Here is a 23,074-nt window from a genome sequence, read left to right as displayed (position 1 = left end):
TGATGAGTTGCTGACCGGTTCGCAATTTCTACTCATTGCATTTGGGCCATGCGTACGTGCACCTGAAAAATGGAGGTGTAGCCGTGTAGAGACTAGAGACGACGAACGGTACTGGTACGTGCAGTTTGGCAGGGAAGAGAAATTGACCAGAAACCGTTGAGGTATTAAGAACTTTGGTAAACGTGCCTTAGTTAATCGGTTACAGTTACACTTGCCTGCAATTTTCTGTAGAGCAAAAACACACCATAGCACTAGCGGCACGCACGACCTGATGTATCGGAGATCGATCAATTTGAATCTTGAACGATGTTCTGTGATGCAAAATTACCATTCAATTTTGATTACAACATTTTCGTGCAAAAAATAATAATCGAAGAACAAAACTGTTGATACCCTTTTTCTAGCTTGTCCTGAGTCCTATGATCCTAGTAGTCACCCCCCCCCCCTCCACGTGTTAAGGGAGGACCCCATTTTCGGCAAGCGACATGGAGGCCTCCAAACAAATAAAGAAATAAATCTGTTCAAACCCTATCTATCCTAGATACAGCAACCCTATTACGGACATCGCGTCATGTCTTGCCATTTCCCGCGACGTCGTGTCGTGTCCTCAGCTCCTCCTGTCGTCAGTTGTACATCATCGACTGCGGGAAGAACGCCATGTCCTCCCTGGGCTCCTCCTTGGCCCTCGACGCGTGCATCGCGTCGTTCTGCCGCTGCTGCTGCTCGTGCTGGCTCATGTACGACCCCATCGGGTTGTCGAAGCCGGAGGGGAACCCGAAGCCGCCGCCGCCGCGCCGCCGAACGAGCTCGGCCCGCCGAACCCGTACTGCTGCCCCGTCTGGTAGGCCGCCATGGGCGCCGGCGGCCTCACGCCGGGGGCCGCGGCGAGGTAGGTGTCCGCCGGCGGCGGCGCGGGCCGGTACAGCGCGGCGCTGCCCCGCGCGGCGGGCACGTCGTGGTTGTGCTTGCCCTCGTACGTGGTGATCACGGCGCGCAGGTCGTGCGACGCGCGCTCCACGTGCTTCCGCACCGGGCACCCGGCCGTCGTGCACTTGTAGTAGCTCCTGTAGTAGTCGCAAAAAAATGATTAATTCTTAAGCACAAGTTCACACTTGAAGCGCAGCGAGCAAAACGTTCCATAAAGCTGAGCTTGTTTTGTGGGGTTTCTTATATTACCTTGGGTTGGGGTTTCCCTTCACCACCTTCTGCCCGTACTTCCTCCAGCGGTAGCCGTCATCGAGGATGTCGATGTCGCTCATGGTCTGGACAACGACCCTCGGCTCGCGCACCGTGCGGTTGCCGGCCATGGAGATCCCGTCGCCGTCGCCGTCTTTCCTCCTGACAAAAGCAACATGGATTGATTCAGTTCCACTTGCGTTCCAATTAAGAGCGCAACAGAGACAGCTTGGCGCCAAGACTTTTGCGACCGAGCACTCACCATCTCTTGGAATCCGGCTCGTCCTCGTCGAACTCGTCGCCGCCGGCGATCCCGGCCCGCGGCGAGCCCGCGCCGCCGGCCTCGTCGTCCCCGAAGGACGCCGAGGAGTTCTCGGGCGTCGCGACAGGCGTGCCGCCGAACGAGTGCTCCGACGCCGCCTCGCCGGCGCCCTGCAGCAGCTGCGCCGCCGCCGCGCTGGAGTTCCTGCGCGTGTTCTGCGGCTTGGCGTGGTTGTGCGCGCCCTTGTACACGATCTCGGTGATCTGGCCGTCCAGCGACCGCTCCACCTTCTTCTTGGTGGGGCAGCCCAGGAAGGTGCACTTGTAGTAGCTGCGCGGGTTCTCGCTCCCCTTCACCTGCTTCTGCCCGTACTTGCGCCAGTTGTACCCGTCGTCCGACGACCGCCTCTGCGACTGCGCCTGGCTGTACCCGCAGCTCGCCGGCGCCATCGCGGCGGCGTCCGACGAGCCTGCTGCCTGGAACGGCCCGCCGTAGGCCGCCTGGCTGGAGCCCGCGTCCATGCCTGGTTGCTGCTGCTGGTAGCTCCAGGGTTGCTGCTGCTGCTGCTGCTGCTGCTGACTTCTGTATGCCTCTTCACCCTGAAGTGTCGCAGAGGGCATTAGAGATTCCTTCTTCTAGTATATAATTTTGTCTTTGACAATTACAGTACAGACAAAAAAGATTACGAGATCATGACATGATGCTTTTTTGGGGTGCTACCCCAAGTGTTGTTTTTATATTTGTGTCCTTGATGATTAACAAATAGTTTAGGACACTATATGCTACTAGTAGTAGTCTCTTTTGGACAAAGTCAGAAAGCAGGAACACACGAGAGGGTGACAGCAGAGAGGATGGATGCTGATCTCACCAGTGGGGCCGGTGGAACCGGTGGCTGCTGGAAGGTCGTCGTCGTCCGCACGGCCTCTTCGGTCGTCGGCGCCGTCTGGAACGAGAAGTCCGGGTACGACTGCCTCTGCTCGTCCTTGCCGCCGCCTTGCTCCGCGCCCTGCGGCGCCAGCCAGCTGAACTGCTGCGAGGCGAATGCGTTCGTCGTCGGCGACGGGAAGAACTGAAACACGAGCAGAGCGCATTAGCATTTCTCACAGCAACAAACTTGTTGAAGAAATGGCAAAGGGAATGGCGTCGCGGGCTGACGCGGTTCGCCCGTGCTTACACTGGAGGTGAGGAGGGCCGGCGAGTCGAGGAAGTCGGCGGGGTTCAGGCCGCCGGGGATGTTGAAGAAGGACGAGGGCGACACCGGCGGTGGCGACAGCGGCAGGGACGGCGGGGTCATCGCCTTGTACCTCGACGCCCCGCCGGCCGCGGCCGCGGAGCCCCCCAGCATGTCCGTGAAGCTCGTGCTCGCGAACGAGAACGATCCGGGCCTCGAGTTCGCCGGCGCCTCGATGCTCCCGGACGACGAGGTGGTCATCGGGGAAGACCGAAAACGAAGGTCACAGCTCGCGATCGATCAAACCCGCGGCGCGGCGCTGCGACGACCGGTCGTGCGTGCGGAGGTGTCGCGTCGTGTACGTCCGGGCTGGCCGGCACGGTGGAGGAAGGCGATGAGGTGGGCGAGGAGGAGGTGGAGGAGGGAACGAGAGGCGCCTTGGATTTTGTCTGGACGGAGTTGCACGGGGGCTATATAGCCTTGGAAAGTTTGACTGTTGACCGGTCAAAGCTCGTGGTGTTTGACTGGCGGCGCGCGCTGCCCTGGCCAGCCTCGCGACGGGATGACGGGGGCGAATACCCACCAGTAGCAGCGAACACCGTGGCTGCACGGTGGCGACGTGGCTGCCGCCGTGTGAGGCGGGTGCGCGGGCGGGTAGGATTTTGGGTGAACGGAGGGGTTTGGTGGTCGCGATTTGTTTCTTTGACCTGCTCAAACGTCCAATAGTATTATGGGGATCAGATGGACGATTTTGATTTAACAAATTTGCTTTAAAATTTGAAGGAAAGGATCTAAGCTAGTACGTGCAAATACTTGGTAATTTATTTAGCCAATTTAGCTTAAATTACTTGGGGATTGGAGCTACAGGGAATACGGATGCACGTGTGCTGTGTGCATGATCAATGGCCATGAGTTGTATGGTTCTTTCTTTAGTTGCTTTCGAGAGCTGAGCATTCACAATTACTCAATAAGAGTCCTAGAGAGTGTTTATTTGTACGGTGATCGGGACTTTGCTAAATTCAGGTGATTGAAAATTAGCAAACTTTTCCCTTTCTTTTTTCTCGATGAATAACTTTTTAATTTGATCTATGCTGACCCTGCTTGTTTATTTGATTTGTATACCCTTTTCCAAAAAATTTGATTTGTATATTCCTTTTTACATCTTGCTATAAAAAACCAAGCCGAAGTGAATTGTTTGACCCTGCTTTTTCCCTGTTTGTTTTTACTACTCGGTAAACTGCTTAGCACCATAAGCAAAGTACGTATACGCATGTTAGGTAAAGCTTTTCTGAACCTAGTAAGATTTTTAATGATGTATCACATGTTGACATACGACGAGATTTAGTAGCCGTGGACGAACGAAGTGACGAAGCAATGTTACAGCAAAGAGCAAAGCAACGCAACCACATTCGGTCCAATTCAGATGTCGTTCACAATGCGTTCGAGATGAGTTCGGCGCCAAATAGGGGCTATGACTCAACCTGGTGAACTCAGGCATAAATTCATCAGGTGCCTCCTGGGATGGGCCACATCGCTAATCTCCTTGAAAATGACTACGCCATTCGTTCAACAGGCATGTGATCCTTGAGAACGGACGCTACTACTGTATTACGTGCGAGGCATGTGATCAAAAAGTGTAGGCATGCAGTAGGCGTGTTCAATTTGCCGCAAAACCTTCTTCTCTGGCATGTGTTTCCTGCCTTCCTGGGAACCGTATGGACTCGAAATTCAGTGGACCGTCCTGAGGTGATGAGTTAACGCCTAACGGATAGGTATGAAATCCATCCATCTGTTGAATGAACTTGTCATGCATGAACCCTACTCGTGACTAGTGTCATCACTCTGGTAACGGATTATGGTTCTAGTGGTCTCTTCATAATTCATCCCTTATATACTTTTAGTTCAAAATTGTATAAAATTAGAGTCCGACCCTTTTAGGGTCTGGCTCTTAGATTATCTAGGATAAATTTTAAGACCCTTTGCCGCCCCTACTTTTGAGAGTAAACACTATTTTTTCACAACTTACCTCACTATTACTAATTAGAGGTTGTTTTGAAGCTTCTTTATGGCAGAAAAAAGAATTAAAGGCATGAGAAATTCTTAAAAAAGCAAAGCATCCTATCATTGAATTTTTTGTTGAGAAGAACAATATTGGATGTAATTTGCATCTAAATAACCCACCTCTGCAATTATACAAAATAAACCGAACTATCCCTAAAGGCGTGTATAATCTATTCATCTTTAATATTATGAAAAATAACCTAAAGTAACTTGCTAATTTGCATCTAAATTAGCTACATTCAACATTATAAAAGTTGTAGTAGTATAATTATCCATCTTTGTCATGAATAATAGCAAAAATATCTCTTTATATGCGGCTAAATTACCTGCTTCAAAATTAGTAATTTATATAAAAAACCAACTTAAATAATAATTGAGTAACTCTGTTACCATGCAAACATATACATGCATGTAGTGAGCATGGGAATCGTTTTTCTTGGTCTAATAATCACGAAAGATATTTCTTTAATGAGCCACACACCAGTGATGCTAACAATTCATGTTAAAATTGAAGAATTTTTACAATGATTGAAAAAACAAGAGCCGTCCGTCTGAAAGAATCCTACGGTGATCAAGGTAGAAAGTACTGGAAGTACTTAGACTAAAGTGCCTGGTGGTAAAAATATGAGACCAAGTACCAAAAAGTAAGGCCAAATACTAATTTAATTTATTTTTTTATAAATATCTTCCATTGATCAATGGCCAGAAAAAATTCAAGGTAAAAGTACATAAAAATACCCATTAGTACTTTACAATCATTATAACAAAGCTCTAAAAATTATATTTATATTCTGTGAAAGTTTTATCATAAGTTACTACTTTATAGTACTTTATTATATTTGATATGAATTACTATAACTGGTTATTTAATTTGTATGGAACCGGAATGTTCTTTGATAGAGAAAATTAGGCATATACTGCATATTGCATTCAAGGTGAAACAACCTAACATGTGGAGAAAGACTTTTTACAAATTAAAGCATGAAACATAAAAAATGGAAAGCCAATTTTGGATTCATAAAGTCAGGTTAGATGGGTTTCACCTAAAGTTTCATACAAAAACACATCAAGCACATACCGATTTGCGATTCCTAGGGACAAATTACAAGGTTATATTAGAAACTTGTAGACTAATTGGTGAACAACGTCTACCACAACAAGACGAAGCCTACAAAGTATCTATTTGTGTATACGGGTTGTCCGTTAGAAAACGAACAAATATGATGGAGAGAAATGATGAGCTTCTTTATTTACTATGGCTCAAAATTTGTCCACAAACTTCCAATATTTTCAGAATTGCTAGAGCACGTTTTAATGGGCCATTTTTTCCCCCTTCGTGCTGAAAAAAAAGGTTCCCGTGATCGTTACTGCTGGCGAGCGGTTCCTAGCAGAAGACCATTCTTCAGCACGACCAAGTCGCCAGGACAAAACGCTGGTCTTTGGGCAACTTTGCAGCTACACCCCCGGCAAACCAATTAACGACACCAGTTAGGCATCTCACTCGACTTCCACTCATGAATTGTTTAACGACACCGACTCGCATCTCCACCGTGTGACTTGCACGCGATCATCCGCAAATTATCGGCGTCAGATGCTAAAGACGCAACAATTAATCCTTTCGACCTGCCTTTTTCTTCTTTATAGAAAAAATAACCGTTTCGTGGGCGTAGACGGATGGGTCCACGGGCTGACGTTTCTAAAAACAAAAAACGCAGCCGGGGCGAGCACAGCGAGGGAATTTTTTTATCCACGGGCAAAAATTTATCCCACTTAAGATTCGAACTCGTGACCTCGTGGAGACAACCATACCTCAGCTACTCTAACTAACTAGACTAAAGAAGCTTTGGTACGGGCTGACATTTCTATGTGGTGTTTGCTGAGGAGAGGGGCAGCTGCTTCTGCGCGCGGTGCTGCTCGGAGCTCTCCCTCCGCGACCCCAGCCAGCCATCCCCTTGTGTCGACCTCTGGACAGACTTCTCCGTCGTTTCTTTCCTTGGAGAAGGAAGAATTGTCGGAGCTTCTCCATGTTTCATGGAAGAAGGTGAGTGGTTACCCACTTACCCTTACCAATTGGGGTGTGGGTGTGAGGTGTCCAGAGACCAGAGGAGATGCTCCAGTTTCGTTAAGGGATCGGAAACAGTCCATGTTTCTGGATTGTCTAATCCCTCGCTTTTCCACTCGTCTGAATTCGGAAGCCTGCCTTGAGTGGTGATCTAGAATCTTGAGTGGTGATCTAGAATAAGTTCAGAAACCTGAAAGCAGTGGCACAATTGTTAACTGGCTGAGTAGTAATCCGTGTCAGTATTCAGTCAAGCAGGTGTTGCTTTCGGTCCACTGTGCACGCCGATGCAAGCGCATGCGTCGCAGCACAGGGCAGCTTGCGTCCTGCTGCTTCCGCTTCTTCACCGCACAACACCTGAACGCGCTCTTCTTCTTTTCTTTATTTTTTTTTGAAAGGAATCTTCTTCTTTTCTTTATGCAACGTGTTTGCGAGGGGAAAGACGTAACTGATGACATGCAGAGATTGGAGAGAGGCGACACCTGAGGCCTAGGCTTACAGAGTACGCGATGTTAACATTTTTTTATGTTAAATAAACTCTGATATAAATAATCATCTTACTATTACTAATTGGAGACTCTTTTTGAAGTCTCCAGGTGAAGCTGCTAGGATCCTAGGTGGACAGATTTAAAAAATAAAGAAATCCTACAAATTCTCACAAAAATCAGAAACATCCGTCCATCAATCGGCAACTCTAATTATAATAGCCATTGGATCTGCTATCTTTTTTTAATAAATTTCTCACCTTTGCCATTATGAAAATAGACTAAACTAACCCCCTAAACATGTATCTAAATTACCCACCTCTACCATTATAAAAAATAATCTAAAATAACCTCCTAATCTTCATATAAATTACCCACTTATGCTATTATAAAATAATATCAAATAACCCCCTAAATTTTCATATATATTATCCAATGATAACATAATAAAAAGTTGAAATGAACCCCAAATCTGAATAAAAAATATGTTATTATAATAAAATATTAAAGCGCATCAATATAAAATTCTAAATTACTATTCCTATCATTATTAATATATTATTTATGTTATTATTTATATAAATATACTAACCATAATGTGTTTTTCACCATATATTCATGTATAAGAGAAGAGATAAGAATACCAATTTTCATGTTGTTCACATAGCTCAAACAATGTGTTCAATTGAACACATATCAAACATATATGGAGGTGTGATGCAAAGTGAGAAAAAATTGTTAGTAACTAAACCTATCACATTTATTACAATTACATACTGATAAATATGTATCTTTGCAGTATTAGATTAGAATATTTTTAATTGATTAAAGAGAGTGTGGGATAGATAATTATTAGATATCTTTAACTAGCCCGTGCGGGAGCACGGGTTGATAGACTAGTATCTACTAATGCTATGTTAACTGGTGCTTCGAATGCAAGCGGTGACGCAAATGTCTGCGTAATTCCGGGCCAGCTCGTTAGTTTATTTCAAATCTTATTTTATTTGCTTTCAAATTCAAACTAGCTAGCTCGATTTAGTTGAGTCGACCCAATTGCTGCGTTCGAGCTGGAAGATGTCTGGCGGGTCTCCAAGCGTGGAGGACGGCGACATTCCAACCTCGATCCTTCCATGTAAACAAGGGACTGAATTGTATTGAATTGCCAGTACCCTGGAATTGAAGCAAATGCAGGGTTGATTTTTCCTCGCGACGGTGCGGGGAAAAGTTTCCCGGAAGATGCCTCCCGACCGGGGACAAGATCGGAGCACCGCGCCGTACCGGCATCGCCAGCCCCGGACAAGCTGTGCCGCACGAACGAGCGCTCAGGTCACTTGTTCCTCCCCGCGACAGGACAAGCCCGACGAGGACGAACAGCGGCGGGCGTGTTCCGTGTTGTCAACTTGGCCGGACGCGGCGGGCTCTGCACCGACTGATCTGATGCCGATGCCTTGCCAGTAGTGGCTCCTCGTTTCTTCTCGTGCAAGCAGGGCACACCGATCGCTGTTGCTGTCTCCATTTCTCCTCTGCTCAGCTTGCCCGCTGCGCTACTGCTGTGAACACACACGTGCTTCTCCTCAGTTTCCATCTGTAAACACTGGGACACGGCACTAGCAGCTCGTTATTGATGGAATGATGGTTGACGGACGGTCGAACAGTTTGGGAAGTTCCGAGATTGTTTTGCAACTTCGCATGGACAGCGTTCACGCGGCATCTGACGAGTTTGGCATGGCACCGCCGGCACCCCAGCGGAACTGTTCAAACGGGTGACCCCGTACGCGCCAGGCCAGCGATCTCACTTCTGAACCGGAGCAATGGCCGTGCCACGAGGGGAAGAAGAAGCTGGGCCGGGCGGTGAGCCCGTAATGTAACTGTCAGGCTGTCAGCGAACAGCAGGGGAACTGGATTGGAGAGGGCAGCGGTCTACCTTCACCGGATGTCGGGGGAACCGAGGCAGGTCAGCCGATCGCGGGGCCGGATCAACGTCTGAGGAGCGGAAATGGTCAAGGACAAGGAGTGCTACTGCTGCTTGCTGCCACGGTCAATCGGTCATTACCATCAGGGTTGGGCAACCTGGTTGACACGTTCTCTCAAATCGGCACAGGTTTATCATGCACGTATGACTTGCGAGAGCGTAGCACAAGTTGATACGATTTGCATGCAGATCGGTCAGCATGGGCCACTGGGCTGGTAGTTAAACACAAGACCGCGACTGGCATCAACCAGGCCAACAAACTGCGCATAGCAGCAACCCGTTTTTCACAGCATGTGTCCCTGTTTATTTCTTCTTCTTTTTCGATCAAGGATTCACCCGGCTTTAACAGAAAGCCAATAAGGTTGCAGTTACAAAACGGCTCAGCTAGCCTGCTGGGGTTACCAGCTTTACAAAGCAAAACCCATTAAAACTGGTCCCTGTTTATTTCTAGAATAGCTGCAGCGTACAAACATCCTGGTACACAAGCTAGGAAAGCAGATTAACTAATACTACTCGCTAGTAATTAGCTAGTAGACTATTAGCTCAAGTTACCAGTAGTAAGTAGCATCTCCAGGAGTCCAGGTAGGAACTTGATAGCTAACTGACTGTCAGAGTGGGGCTGAGAAAACCATCAGTTCTCAATCTTCCGTCCAGCAGGTTGCCGTCTTACCAATCTTGTGGAGAGCCTTGACGACTTCCTCCGGGGTCACGTTCCCTGTCACCATGACCTTGTTCGTCTCCGTCTCTAGTTGATAGCTCTCCATATCTGCACGCCCATTGGCGCACGATTAGATGTGTGGTTAAAGAATAAAGATACAGGTGCTCGTTAAAAAGAACAGAAATATTCTTAATGCTAAAACCTGAAAGAGAATGATTGTATGGTAATAGCAAGAAGGGCTGAGTTGACAACTGGCTTACCATCGATTGTTTTTATAGCCTTCTTAATCGCTTTGATGCACCTTTCGCAGTGCATTCCAACCTTGAGCTCCACAACCTGTGCCCAAAGATGACTTTCAGACTCAAGTTTCTTGTGCATATCAGCATACATACAAGCATAAATGCATGATGTACTTCTGGATTCAAGTAGATCAGGTAACAAACAAAAGAGCCGATTGCAACTTACAGCCATGGTTCCGGGAGAACAGAGCAGGAGACTAATGTGCACAAACTCCTCAAACAGCTTTCCAACAGAAGATGTCCATCTATCTGCACCCCGGGGCATATATAGATGCATCCGTACCTTTCTCTTTCATGCAAGCAACTGCAACTTTTGTTCTCCACCGTGAAACATAAAGCATGAACTTTACGTTCATGGGGTCAGGCATTTCACACTAAAAAAAGGACCACTTCAAACAACCAAAGGCTATAATATAGGATAGGGTAGATAAGAATCCCCTTTTTGTCTTTTGAACTGTCGCCAACCAATTCCTTAAGTTACTGATTGCATTAGCCAACTTACATAGTTGCTCTATAAAAGGCTTTAAACCTGCTATTGAAATCGCGGTCAAACATTACATTTTTGTCCTCTGTTAATATTTTATAAACATGAAATATTGACATCTAAACATTTTTACATCTATTTGCCGCTGTACTTCCTTAGATCATTGCCCATTCATTCCATTTACCTTTTAACATAAATGAGCTAAATGACATACTAAACAGTAATTGACAACAGAAGAGCATAGTGCTGAAAAAGGTGGTGCCAATCAAAGAAGAAGAGTGACTTGGCTACTTCTGAACACCATAACTCAAATCATCCTTTATCAGTGGGTTAGCTTTTGAGCTGGATGCTACAATTTGCCACAACTTCTGAATCAGTTCCTTCCCTCTCCCCACATTCTATTACTGGTTGGGTGGGTGGAATCATTTCACCATCTGCCACGAGTTTGGCATTGATACTATTCCCCTCTTCTACTCCCATAGATACTGGTAATTCTGTCACAACTATCAATCCTGATCCGTTCTCCACATCACCACCGTCCATCAGTTTCTCATAGAAGTTCCCATCCTTTGCATCATACAGGTTTCCCGTGCGGACCTCCTGCGCAAGAGAGCATGGCCAGCAGAACAGCCACTGCACATAGTCTGTCAATGATGCTGATCCGCAGAACCACCTGCTTCTGGGCAGCCCAAATGTCTTCCTCATCTGGATCCTCCAGAAACCCCCATATAGCAGGCCAAAGAAACACAGGATAATCCCTGCAGCACCGATGAAATCACCAAAGATGTAGCTGTGGATGTTCATCGCTGTGATGTTGAACAACCAGAATGGCGTGACACACAGCAACAGGAATGTGAATGTGTGCACATACATGTTGCCAAACCCAAGTCGCTCCATGTTCCAACCAAACACACAGAATGTGAAGAGGAAAGAGAGATAGCAAGCTGTGGGGTCCTCACTGCAATCAAACAGCCCACCTGCCCATGCGGGGTTGCTCACTACTGTCCTTGTTTCTGATGACTCGACTAGAACTGCGTCCAGTTGTTTGGTTTCTTCATCAGACACGACATCATAGTCCCTGCCAAGAGGGCTGTACACTGTGTACACTCCAGCAAGGACCGGTGCAGCAATGCCTAGGATGAAGAAGAAGTTGTCAGCAAATTCAGAGCGTGATTTGCTGGAGTAGGCCCAGTAGAGGCCACAATCAGAATACTGGGAGATGCAAGTGATGTGGAGGAGAACCACCACAAAGGATATGTGTGCTCGCTCATTGGGACGGCATGCCACATTCTTGCAATAATATTTCCTTAGTTCGGCTGCGTCCTCGGGCTGCCACCGGTAGAGAAGAACAGTATGGTGGATTAATTTTGGGTGCTCGTATATGCTCAAGAGGGTGAAGAGGGCGTTGAGGATTTGATTGTCAATCTCTATCCATTGATTTCTTAAGGACTTGGAAGGGAATGCATCATTCAGGAGTCCTAATAGAAGCAAGATTAACATGGCACCAGCAGCACCAACACAGAGCAGCCATATTAGGAGAGCAATGTTCATGGGATGCTTGAGCCATTTCTTGCATACAGTGAAAACTGAACCCCAGCTGATTGTTCTGATGAAGTGAGCATGAAGGTTACCACGGACGCTAGAGGATGCCAGCCGAAATTTTATCAATGGTGAACAAAGATTGATTTTCTTTATCCATTGCACTGAGGGAGTGGCCTTCAGGAAATCAAGAAGTCTTTGTTCATGACGGAGTGTCCCTAGCGCTAGTCCATCATCAAGAGCAGGAACTGATACCCGATATCCAGTCAGAATTGGTGAATTTGGATCTGAATATGGCACATTTTCTATGTCTTCTTCGGAGGTATTCTGAGCCATTTACGATGTGACTGAGAATTGTAGCTATGCAAGTTGCAAGGGCATTGGATGATCAACTCGAAGATGTTTGTTAAAGAATTACGGCATCTGTTGTGTATGTGAAAAATAAGCGTGTTCGAACACCAAATATGACTAGATCAGTGCAAACATAGCTGAATGTGTGCAAAAACATAGCTGCAAGTCAACATCACAAACAGTGCATAGATCAGCAGAACTAGAAGAGGCGAAGGATGTTACCAACATAATATGGGACTAACAGACTACTGCATTCAGCAATTTCAGCAAGTCTCTAGTCAAGTTTATGCCATTCGACCTATCCTGGTTTTCTACACATGTGAGAAGATCGGCAAAGTATTTAGGATCGGTGCTACAAAAGGATGGCGACATTGATGAAGATGTTAGGCATAGAATTTCAGCTGGCTGGTTGAAATGGCGGCAAGTTTCTGGCATCCTTTGTGACAAGAGGGTGCCACAAAAGTTAAAAGGCAAATTATATAGGACAGCAATTCGTCCGGCGATGTTATACGGTGCTGAATGTTGGCCTACAAAAAGGCGACATGTCCAGCAACTGAGTGTAGCAGAGATGCGGATGTTGCGTTGGTTTTGCGGGCACACAAGGAGGGATAGAGTCCGGAACAAAGTTATTCGGGATAGGGTCGGGGTGGCACCAATTGAGGAGAAACTTATCCAGCATCGGCTGAGATGGTTTGGACATGTCCAACGAAGGCCTCCTGAGACGCCGGTGCGTAATGGGGTTCTTGAGCGGGTCGATAATGTAAAGAGGGGTAGAGGTAGACCTAAACTGATGTGGGATGAGTCGGTTAAGAGACCTTAAGGATTGGAATATCTCTAAAGAGATAGCTTTGGATAGGAGCGCTTGGAGACTCTATCAATATGCCTGAACTTTGAACTTATTTCTTTCGGGTTTCATCTCTAGCCTACCCCAACTTGCTTGGGAAAAAAAAGGCTATGTTGTTGTTGTTGAGAAGATCGGCAAAAGGTGGGACAATCTGCTGAGTTACACATCAAAAGCATTGGCACAAAAAGGAAGAGTATCGAGAATCAAATAATCTCACACAAACTGATTATAGAAGCACACCCATGGCCCGGATGAACATACCTCTGTATCGGATGCAGGAGGTAAACGAGAGCAGGAAGTCCTCTCGAAAGAATCAGAGGGAAAGCTGCCAGACTGATCAGAACCCGCAGCGCAGCAGACCCCGAGGATCCTGCAAGCAACTCGCTATGAACTGGTGTGGTGGAGGGACCCTGCGCTGGGGGAAAGTGGCAGGCAGGCAGGGCAGCCAATTGAGCATTTGAGCCACAAATTCTTGTAGAATGGCACCGAATTCGAGTCAAGCAGGCGGAAGAAAAGCTACCTGCCTATCTCTTGGAACGGAAGCTGGCGACTTTCAGTTCTCCGCGAACTAAACCCGTCACATCTCCATTAAAGTCCTCAGCGAACAAATCGGTTGGGCAGCTTCACGCATCTGAGTTGACGTCACTCGAAAGCAATGGCGAAGAAGTGGTTCCTGCGCGCCGGCCGCGCGCGCGTGTCCAAGGTAAAAGCAGGTCAATTTTGGGAGGCGGTGGTGTGCTCTAGTGCCGAGTAGCAAGCAATGCTCCCCGGTCAGACGAAACCGGCGGGCGTTGAAGACGGGGGGTGGTACCTGTGGAAGCCGGCCGCCGTCCTGGCGCCGCCGTGCCCGGGCGAGGCCACCGAGGCCGCACCGCAAGATTGACCGTCAGGGAGGGGGAGGGCACACGCGTCGTCGGCGAGATCCGCTGCTTCCCCACGACCACTAGTCCGCTACTGTGGCGAGGCATGGAAACAAGTGAGGTTTTTCGGAGGTTGCGGACAGGACCCAGGAGAGAGCGGGAGGATTGGGGCGCATGCGCGAGATCTCCGCATGCGCCATACGCGCACCTCGAAGTCTCCCATTCTCAAAGACTCCGCGGCGAATCTAGTCGCTGTCGGACTTCATCCCCAACGACAAGGGTCGCGGATTCCCCGATGCCAGCCAGCAGGTCAGGCGGTCAGCGCTGGGAGAGAGGGAGACAGAGGGAGAATTCGTCTATGGGCTGGGCTAACTGTTCAAGACCCAACTGTACAGTACTAGTATTTTTTTTGAAAAAGTATAGTACTAGTTTTTTTTTTTGAGAAACCGGACTTATTTCACAAATATTTTTGATGGTTTACAACCCCACTCTTACAAAGACATCCTTGTAAAAAAAGAAAATTATATTCCAGTCCTTGTAAGCTTTTCCCGGTCATCCTCGTTGCCGGCGGCCGGAACAGTCGCGTTGAAGCCGACCACCCCCTCTTACGAAGATGATTCAAGGGTTTTAAACAGCATCAAGAGCAGCACACCAGTATCACTGACATACTTTTTACCCGCTGAACGCACATGCCAAAAAAAAGGCCAATGGCCCTCACATTGCCGGACCACAGGAAGCCTGGCGCCACAACCATCAACCACCCCGGCAGACCGGCCAACAGAACACCCAGGAGGGGGAGGAAACCACAAGAAGAGGTGGGAGCTAAAACCAACCCAGTTCCCCAAGTTGGTAGAAAGAACCTGATGCTGATGCCACCGCCATCTGCATAAACAAGGAAGCCAGCAAAGATACCGGAGAAGGCCGCACCGTAATTCGATCTGGCTTCACCGCATCCACGCCGTCGTTGAGCAAAACGGCCACAGCAGCACAGGTAGCACAACCTTGCCAACAACCAGAGCCCCCACAGGACCCCAAAAGTAGCAAGGTTACCTTTTATTCTCCATGGACCAACGCAGAAGGAAAGAGCTTAAGCTTCGCCAACACCGTCGCCGGGTCCGCCGCATCCGCCTCTTCCGATGCTGATCCAGGGAATCAAAAGAACCGGCGAACAACTAGCAAGCCCCACCGGTAACCCTAACCCTACTATATAGCTAATATATGCAGGGGAGTCGATCCACCGCCGATTGGACCGGTCACCCTCCTCCTCCGACGCCGACGAGGGCGCCAAAGGCGAGGTTGACGGCGAATCGGCGGAGGAACTGCGGAATCGCCTGGAAGCTACTGTGGCGAGAGGATAGGGACGGGAGGAGTGGTGAATACTTCACAGCAGCAGTAATTTTTCTGGACAGTATAGTACTAGTTGCGCCGTGTTTAGTTCCCAAAATCAAAATTCCAAAAAAAAATTCCGACACCTGCATGAAGACTTAAATCTAGACGAAATAAAAAACGCATTGCACAGTTTGCCTGTAAATCGCGAGACGAATCTAATGAACCTAATTAGGCTGTAATTAGATGCTAAATTGCTACGGTAATGCTACATTAAATAATCTCTAATGACGGATTAATTAGGCTCGTCAGATTCGTCTCGCGATTTACAAACGAATTCTGTAATTAATTTTGTGATTCGTCTATGTTTAGTATTTTAAATATAGAAAGATGCTCTTTCAAAAGTTTTACGAAAGGCAACTAAACACGACTTTGGTCGGGCTGTATAGCTGCGTGTTTTTAATTTTTAACGGCTCAAGTATGAGCCCAGCATGTGTAGCCTCGTCGACTCGTCTCGTCGTCCACAAGCCGGTAAGCCCAAATCCGTATTCGGGCCGAAAAGGCCAAAAATGTCAGTTGGGCTTGGCGGAGGTTAAGAAAATTTCAGTACAGAAAAAAGGGTCAGTACTCCACATTGTCATCAGAACAATAATACAAGCATTTAATTAGGAAGGCACGGCAAGAGAAAATTCGCGACTAGTGGTAGCCAAGGGTCCAAGGTGTCATTTGTTGCTCTAAGCACATGCCAAAACGTGAAGCATTCGATGGACCCTCTCGGATTGGCCGAATAAACAAGTCCCTGCCTGCCGCCGCCGCTCTCTCTTTGCTCGTGCTAAATGAAAAATTATATTTTTCGGACTTCACATGAGTAGATATATAGCAATGATATGATATAATTTAATAAAAAATAAATTTTTATTTATAGAGATATAATTTTCTATAATTAATGCATATCTACCTTTTTTTGAATTATTTAATATTAAGTTGGAGTAAAAATTTCGTGGTCACTGGATCATTTATTCTTAAAATATTGAACAGTCTTATATAGTTTGAAATTAAACTCCTAAATCTATAACTCGGGCATATATAATCTAATGAGCATAAAGTTTTTATTACAACTCAACCATTTAATGATTAGATCACCATAAAAAAATCACCATAATTGGACAACATAAAATGTAGACATGAATTGATTATAGAAAAATGTATATCTAAAATTAAATTTTTTTACTAATTATATCATATCATATCATATATTCACTACATATATTTTTTTGAGAAACACAGTACAAACACAGACAATCACAAACGCACGCATAATCACCTCTATGAATACACATACGCAACCCTACCTCTATGAGCATCTCCGAGAGACTGAATTGGCAGATCCTTGAGATTGATGAAGTCACCACTAGCGCCTCGCTATCGACGGGCATGTCGCCTACCACTAAAATAATAGCGCCGGTTAAATCCAGGAAAATACAAGCACCAATGTCGAGTCGAGGGCTCGAACCCTAATGGGTAAGTTCCACCACAAGGAACCTTACCAGCTGAGCTACACTCAGTCATATATTCACTACATATATTTACTCGTGTGGAGTCCAATAAAATTAAATTTTCCATTTTATTTTTTAAATTTACTATATTTTTTAAAGTTTCATCCAAAATAAATATAAAAGAAAATAAGAAAACCCACTAAGAGAAACCACCTATGGAGATTATATGTCCGGTATTACGAGTTTGAGGAGCCAAAATACTTGATTTTTTAATTTATGGTGGAAACATAAACTCAGGCACTGTACATGGAGGTAAATAAGACTTTTTTCTTAAGAACAAATCTATACTATAAAAGTTAAAAGAATTGAAATCCTTTTCCTTTCTCACCCAAAGTGGACCACCCTTATCCCTCACAGATGTGTAGGAAATATGCCCTAGAGGCAATCATAGAGATGATTATATTTATTTGTATTCATGATTAATAAAGTGTTCATTGAATATCCATGAAAGGCAACTTGTATTGATTAATGATTATGTGAATTGTTTGTGAAACTCTTTACTTGTATGGTTATTCTAAAGATGTTCCTAGTCGGAGTTCATGCAAAGACACACATGAATATTAGACTAGCACATGTATTAGTTGATGACTATGTTTCACAGGTCATGGACATGGAGATGTCAAACTAATAATGTGGACTCATGTAGGACACGAGTCTGAACTGACCCCACACGAGAGATGGTGATTTCTCATTACACAATATGTATGTTGTGTCCTTAAACCTGAGATTGTCGCATGTACTCAAGATGTGAACTGACTTACTTAGGAGCCATCAAACGCTACTCCGTAACTGGGTAGTTATAAAGGTGGTTTTCGAGTTTGCCAAAAAGCATGCTGTGAGACATGGTCAGTCGAGATGGAATTTACCCCTCTCTGTCTGAGAGAGATATCTCTGGGTCCCTCGAGTGAGTCAGATCAAGAAGTGCATGGCCATGCTGAGGTTAAGTGTTAACCAAGGATCTGAATCACGGCATCGAGAAAGAGAGGTCAGCTTAGAGAAAGACCAAATATCGTGAGGCAAAAGGAACAACATGTATATGACATTGTAACGGCTCGTCTGATATGATCTTTGCGTGCGTATAGGAGTTGACATGTCTTGCTAGAGGCCGCTGTCTACTATTGGGCCGAGTAAAAGTACTCGGCCCATGTCTATTCGCATGTGAGCCCACAGGGTCACACACTTAAGGGAAAGAAGTCTGATAAGGATGAGATCCGAATTAGACTAGGCTTAGGTGCACTAATGGCCCTCTCAGGACAAAAAAAGGCGCCCAAGGTGGGGCCCAAGAGGAGCCCACCTAGGGTGTGCTCCAGGGGCTATAAAAGCAAAAGGGGGCTCCCAAGGGTTAACCTCTCACGGACGTGAACAGTACTTGCTACAGTAGCCGCCCTATTTTCTTGCCGCCCCTCCTGTGCGTCAAGCCCTAGGTCGCCCTCGCGGACCCAGCAGTCCGGATCGCGACGCTTCTTCCCGTACGTGTGGATACCTTGGAGGTGCCGCATCTGCTGCACAAGGACGAGCCGCACGTGAGGAGGTTCTCGCAACTGCACTGCCGGCTTCCATCTGCACGACACCGACGCGCTTCAGAAGTTCCGCATCCGCGCGTCTATTGATAATCACGTGATCTATAACTGCAGTAATCCTGGTTTATGCGGTAGAAAAATTTTATTTTTGCTACCCCATATTCTTTCAAGATGGTCCCACACCGCAGGTCTCAAGATGATGGATAGACGATGGATAGATGAAAACAACTATTTCTAAAATGTTTCCACCCAAAATCTCTAACTTTTCTCACCACGGCTCTTCTATGTACCCAACGTACCCACCTATCACATTTGATGCATTATTTAGGCAATGTCAACATTAATTTAGGAAACGTCAACATTAATTGATTATGGTAAGAGAGGATGCGACCAATCAGCAATCATGGGTCTCGTATGGAAAGCCGATTAGCTACAATTAGTGTAAGCTCTCTTTAGTCGATCATGCATGTCCTTCCTTATTTGTCATATATATCATCACTTATAATTAGGCTCTTATTTCCTTTCCTGATACAAATATTTCTGCGCACAGTGAATCAGTGATCCTATGTTTTCCTTCTTCATTTGTCATATCATCACCCATAATTATCCTCTTATTTCCTTGCCTGCTACAAATATTTCTGCACAAGATGATCCTATATATGTTTTCGAATTTACGAGCTCTCCATGGTTACTGAGCTAAATGACAGCTACTGCATCTTTTTTCTGTTGCTTTCTTCTTCCCCTATCACCGAATGTGTATGTGCGTTCTTACTAGTTGTTTAATGGGACTCGTATCTTCCTCGCAGTTCAACATCCTCCGGCCAGTGTGTGATTCGTCGGAACCTATAGGTAATAAGTCAATAAAAAAATTGAATTTATGTGGGGGTATTGGAATCTAGACCAGATTGGTCGGATTTGATGATTTGGTTTTGCAACATTGACATCTGATCAAGAACTCGATGCTGGAAATTCTGGTGTGGCATTGTTACTTCTCACACTATTGCCCATGTTTCACCTTTTTTCAGAGCTAGAAACCTTTGATCCTAATGGCTCATCATGTTTCACCTGAAGATGTGACAAATGTAATCAATGACGAGAGTGATCTTAGGCATGAGGCCAAGAGCAGGGTCAACAAAAACACCATTAGTTGAAGGAAGAAATATTGCTGCTGACAACCATGGTATAACCGCGATTTGATTCATTGACGTCATTTTTATTTACTACTTTTAGATTCTATGACATCCCAAAAATCTAACAAAATTAAATCACGCGCTAAAATATTTTTTTTCCAAAAACTTTTCATCGTTGAGCTCAAAATCTGCCTAAAACCCTGAACCCTAATTCCCGAAATCTTTCTCTGTTCCAAACGTTCGATCTCCAACATCCCCGACCCCTTTTCCCTGTGACCTCGTCAGCGCGCGCACGCGGCCGCTGAGCGCGGCCGACCAGCCCCGCGGTCGACGTCGCGATCAGCGCAGCGCGAATCTCCTCTCCCTCTCTCTCTTTCTCTTTTTCTTTTCCATTTTTCCATTTCTTTTCCATTTTCTTTTCTTTTCTCCATTTTTCTTTCCTCCCGCTTTTCCTTTTTCTTTTTCTTTTCTCTTTCCCTCCTCCTCCCTTCTCCTCTTTCCTTCCTCTGCCCCCGAGCGCCGCTCGCCACGCGCGCACGCCGGCCCGGCTCCCCGACCTCGCTCTCCCGCGCGCGTCCGAGCCACGCCGCCCGCCCCAGTCCCTGTGCGCGCGCACGCCCCGGCCTGCGCATGCGCACGCGTACGCGTGCACACGTGCTCCACGCGGCCGGGCCACCCGCCGCGACGCTCGCCGCCGCTCCGCACGCCTGCCACGCCACGCACCGCAGGGCCGTCATCGCCGCCGCGCTGCTCGCCGCTTGCCTGCCTCGACGCCCGACCTCGCGAGCAGAGCCCACGTGCACGCCCCGTCCTCGCCGCCGACTGCCCCTGTGCACGCCCACGCGCGACACGAGCGGCACTGCTCGCCGCGCCCTCCGCCGTCAAGCCGCACAGCGCCACCGGCCCCGCTCGCCGCCTGCCTGAGCGGTCGCGTCATCCTGTGGCCGTCTCGCCGCCCGCGCCGCCGCTCCACGACACCGCTGTAACAGCCAAGCGCCATTAAGGCCGAACCCGAAGCTCGCCGAGCCGCCACCAACGCGGCCACCGCCCACCGCCTTACCTCGCCCTTAAATAGACCCCCCACGCCGCGTTCCGCCATCACCACGACCTATACCGCCATCCCTAGCCTCCTCCCCGAGCTATCAGTGCCGCCACCATTGCCATAGCCGCCGAGCACTCCGGCCACCGCGGAGCCGCCCCCTCGCGCTGCCTCTGCCCAGGGTAAGAGGTGCATTAGGACTTCCTCGCCTCCCTCTCACTCTCCCTCCTCACCTTGGGCGCCGGCAAGCCCCACCGCAGCGCCACCATGGCCGCCGCCGCCGCCTGCTGCCGCCCGCCACCATGAATCCCCGCCCTGCGGGCCTCCTTCCCCAAAATCGAGGGGGGATCGACCCCTTGAGTCTCTCTCTCTTTTCCCCCTCCTCCCGGCCGCCCCCCGAGGCCTAGACCGCCGGCGAGGGCAGCCACCGCCGCGCCACCGCCCCTCCCCTGTTTCCTAGCGAGGGGAAAAGGGAGAAGACATGCATTTTTGCCTTTAGGCCCCTGCTTTTCCCGTTATTTCTTAAAGAACCATCTCACCTCTCAAGTCCTTTTACAAAAGAGACCCTTCCTATTCTTTAATTCGCAAATAAACCCTCCCACCATATATACTTAATTTTAAATAAACCCTACACCTTTTTAGTACGTCCAAGATATTTCCAAAAATTACAATCAGGCCCTTCCACTCTCAGAACAAATTACAAATAGGTCCCTGACCCCTTATTTAACCCCTAATCCTTTATATAACCTATCATTTCATGCGCCAAACGACCTCAGATCGACCTAAAACCTTACCACGACTCTCGTAACATAGTTTTGGCCATGACATTAGGAAATCATCTAAAAATATTACTTCTATATCCATATATTAATTGTTTCCGATTCGAGCTCAACGATAAAAACTTTTATTTCTTTTTCTTGATTATGTTTTGTTTGTATACGCCGTAGATCACGGTGTGGACAAAGGAGAGCCTGTCGACGAGCAGTACTACGAGCCAGCGAAAGAGGACCAGGTCTGCGACCCCGAGCCTGAAGGACAGCACCTCGATCAGTACCTCCCGGAAGGTTTTGAAGACGGCAAGTTCAATCCCATCCTTTGATGCATGCTTTTGTCCTAGTTTTTATAAACACAACCTATTGGCCTATTTTATAAAATTGCATATGTTTTGCCTGCTGAAAACACGGTTGGATAGCCGCACCTTGATTTGTTATAACCATTCCTTGACCACCTAGATTAATGTATGAATGTGTTTGGACGTTAATCGCTGCTAGAACGCTTAGGACATTAAACACAATACAACTTGTTTTATAAAGAAAATGTGTGCGTATGTGGGAAGGGAAAAATGTGGAATTTCGAAAGATGAGTTTAGACGGGATGAATGACATTTCTGTGTGATTTGCCGATTGGTGTGCTCGTGCCTGTGTGGCAGAGTAAGGAAGGGAGATATCCATCTTGTCACAACTAAGGACCGAGTTGGTGTGTCATCTCACCTAACTCCACTATCGTGCAAACCACTCGACCGTTGAATGGGCAACGGCTTAGCATAAACCCTACTAGTTAGTCTGATAGCCATCAGTAGAGCTGAGAGCAACGAGTGATAAAGGAGAAGGGATTAGCTCTGTGTGACTTATGTCCTGGTTAAAACCTCTGTGATAGGTCAATGACCCCTTGGTGCATCCCGTGATGGCTAATCAGGTCTAGCTAAGGTGGGTAATGGTTTTGTTGGGATCTGCACCGACACTAAGGTGATCGAGTTACGGTACCCCGCTTGTGGGTAAAGTTGCACACCTCTGCAAAGTTAAGAATCTATTCGAATAGCCGTGCCCACGGTACTGGGCGAGTTACGGTGTGGTCACGCAACTAGTGTTTCTGTTGGGATGGGTTGGCGTGAGTTGTTTTGGTAAAGTGTCCGACAATTGTGCCGTGTGCTACGGAGGATGAGGAGTCCGGTAGCAGCTTAAAATTTGGGTCATGTGTGGGCCAACATTATAGGTTATTCGGTACAAAGAGAACTTGCTTTGAAAAATCATTTCTTTCAAATGAACCCCTGCATAAAAAAATTGTTTTCCGCAAATTAAACCCTAGCCTTATCCTTGATTTACCCTGTGCATTATATTCTGTTTATACCCCATCCGTGGGTGTGATTGGACTTGCTGAGTACGTTTGTACTCACCCCATTTCTTAATTTTTTAGAGTAAGATCCAGACTTTGTTCCAGAAGATGTTGAGTAGGGTACCGTCCTGCACCCAGCCTTGCCTGTGGATTAGGGTCACCCGCAGGAG

General features: G+C 47.1%; 2 protein-coding genes and 1 pseudogene across 7 annotated transcripts; all 3 read right to left on the bottom strand.

The window, feature by feature from the left end:
* Positions 1-142: 142 nt before the first annotated feature.
* Positions 143-3,045, bottom strand: LOC120708520 (annotated as a pseudogene).
* A 6,421-nt stretch (positions 3,046-9,466) lies between these two features.
* On the bottom strand, positions 9,467-10,916 carry LOC120708519 (copper transport protein ATX1-like). Its single transcript, XM_039993815.1, has 3 exons — positions 10,310-10,916; positions 10,105-10,180; positions 9,467-9,952 (listed from the first exon to the last, which is right to left on the bottom strand). The coding sequence occupies exons 1-3, from the start codon at positions 10,418-10,420 to the stop codon at positions 9,825-9,827; spliced, it is 315 nt and encodes a 104-aa protein (XP_039849749.1). The 5' UTR covers positions 10,421-10,916; the 3' UTR covers positions 9,467-9,824.
* LOC120708516 lies at positions 10,568-15,595 on the bottom strand. Of its 6 annotated transcripts, XM_039993810.1 has the most exons (5): positions 15,272-15,595; positions 14,430-15,103; positions 14,173-14,315; positions 13,882-14,034; positions 10,568-13,771 (listed from the first exon to the last, which is right to left on the bottom strand). In XM_039993810.1, the coding sequence occupies exon 5, from the start codon at positions 12,500-12,502 to the stop codon at positions 10,958-10,960; it is 1,545 nt and encodes a 514-aa protein (XP_039849744.1). In that variant the 5' UTR covers positions 12,503-13,771; positions 13,882-14,034; positions 14,173-14,315; positions 14,430-15,103; positions 15,272-15,595; the 3' UTR covers positions 10,568-10,957. The 6 variants fall into 6 exon arrangements, with proteins under 6 accessions (XP_039849744.1, XP_039849743.1, XP_039849746.1 ...); XM_039993809.1 differs by having other exon boundaries at positions 14,430-15,595; XM_039993812.1 differs by having other exon boundaries at positions 10,691-12,589; positions 13,623-13,776; positions 14,173-15,595.
* Positions 15,596-23,074: the final 7,479 nt, after the last annotated feature.

Source organism: Panicum virgatum, chromosome 5K (genome assembly GCF_016808335.1).
Source record: "Panicum virgatum strain AP13 chromosome 5K, P.virgatum_v5, whole genome shotgun sequence".
NCBI classification, from domain to species: Eukaryota; Viridiplantae; Streptophyta; class Magnoliopsida; order Poales; family Poaceae; genus Panicum; species Panicum virgatum.
The sequence above is the reverse complement of the archived record's forward strand: the minus strand, read 5'-3'. Positions and strand labels throughout refer to the sequence as shown.

What these genes read in the sequence shown, in the direction of transcription:
- LOC120708519 (XM_039993815.1), bottom strand. Translation starts at nt 10,420, where the DNA reads ATGCATCTATATATGCCCCGGGGTGCAGATAGATGGACATCTTCTGTT. An exon ending in GTTCTCCCGGAACCATGGCT is followed by an intron (nt 10,181 to 10,309) that starts GTAAGTTGCAAT and finishes CTTTGGGCACAG; the next exon opens with GTTGTGGAGCTCAAGGTTGG. An exon ending in GGCTATAAAAACAATCGATG is followed by an intron (nt 9,953 to 10,104) that starts GTAAGCCAGTTG and finishes ATGGGCGTGCAG; the next exon opens with ATATGGAGAGCTATCAACTA.
- LOC120708516 (XM_039993809.1), bottom strand. Translation starts at nt 12,502, where the DNA reads ATGGCTCAGAATACCTCCGAAGAAGACATAGAAAATGTGCCATATTCA.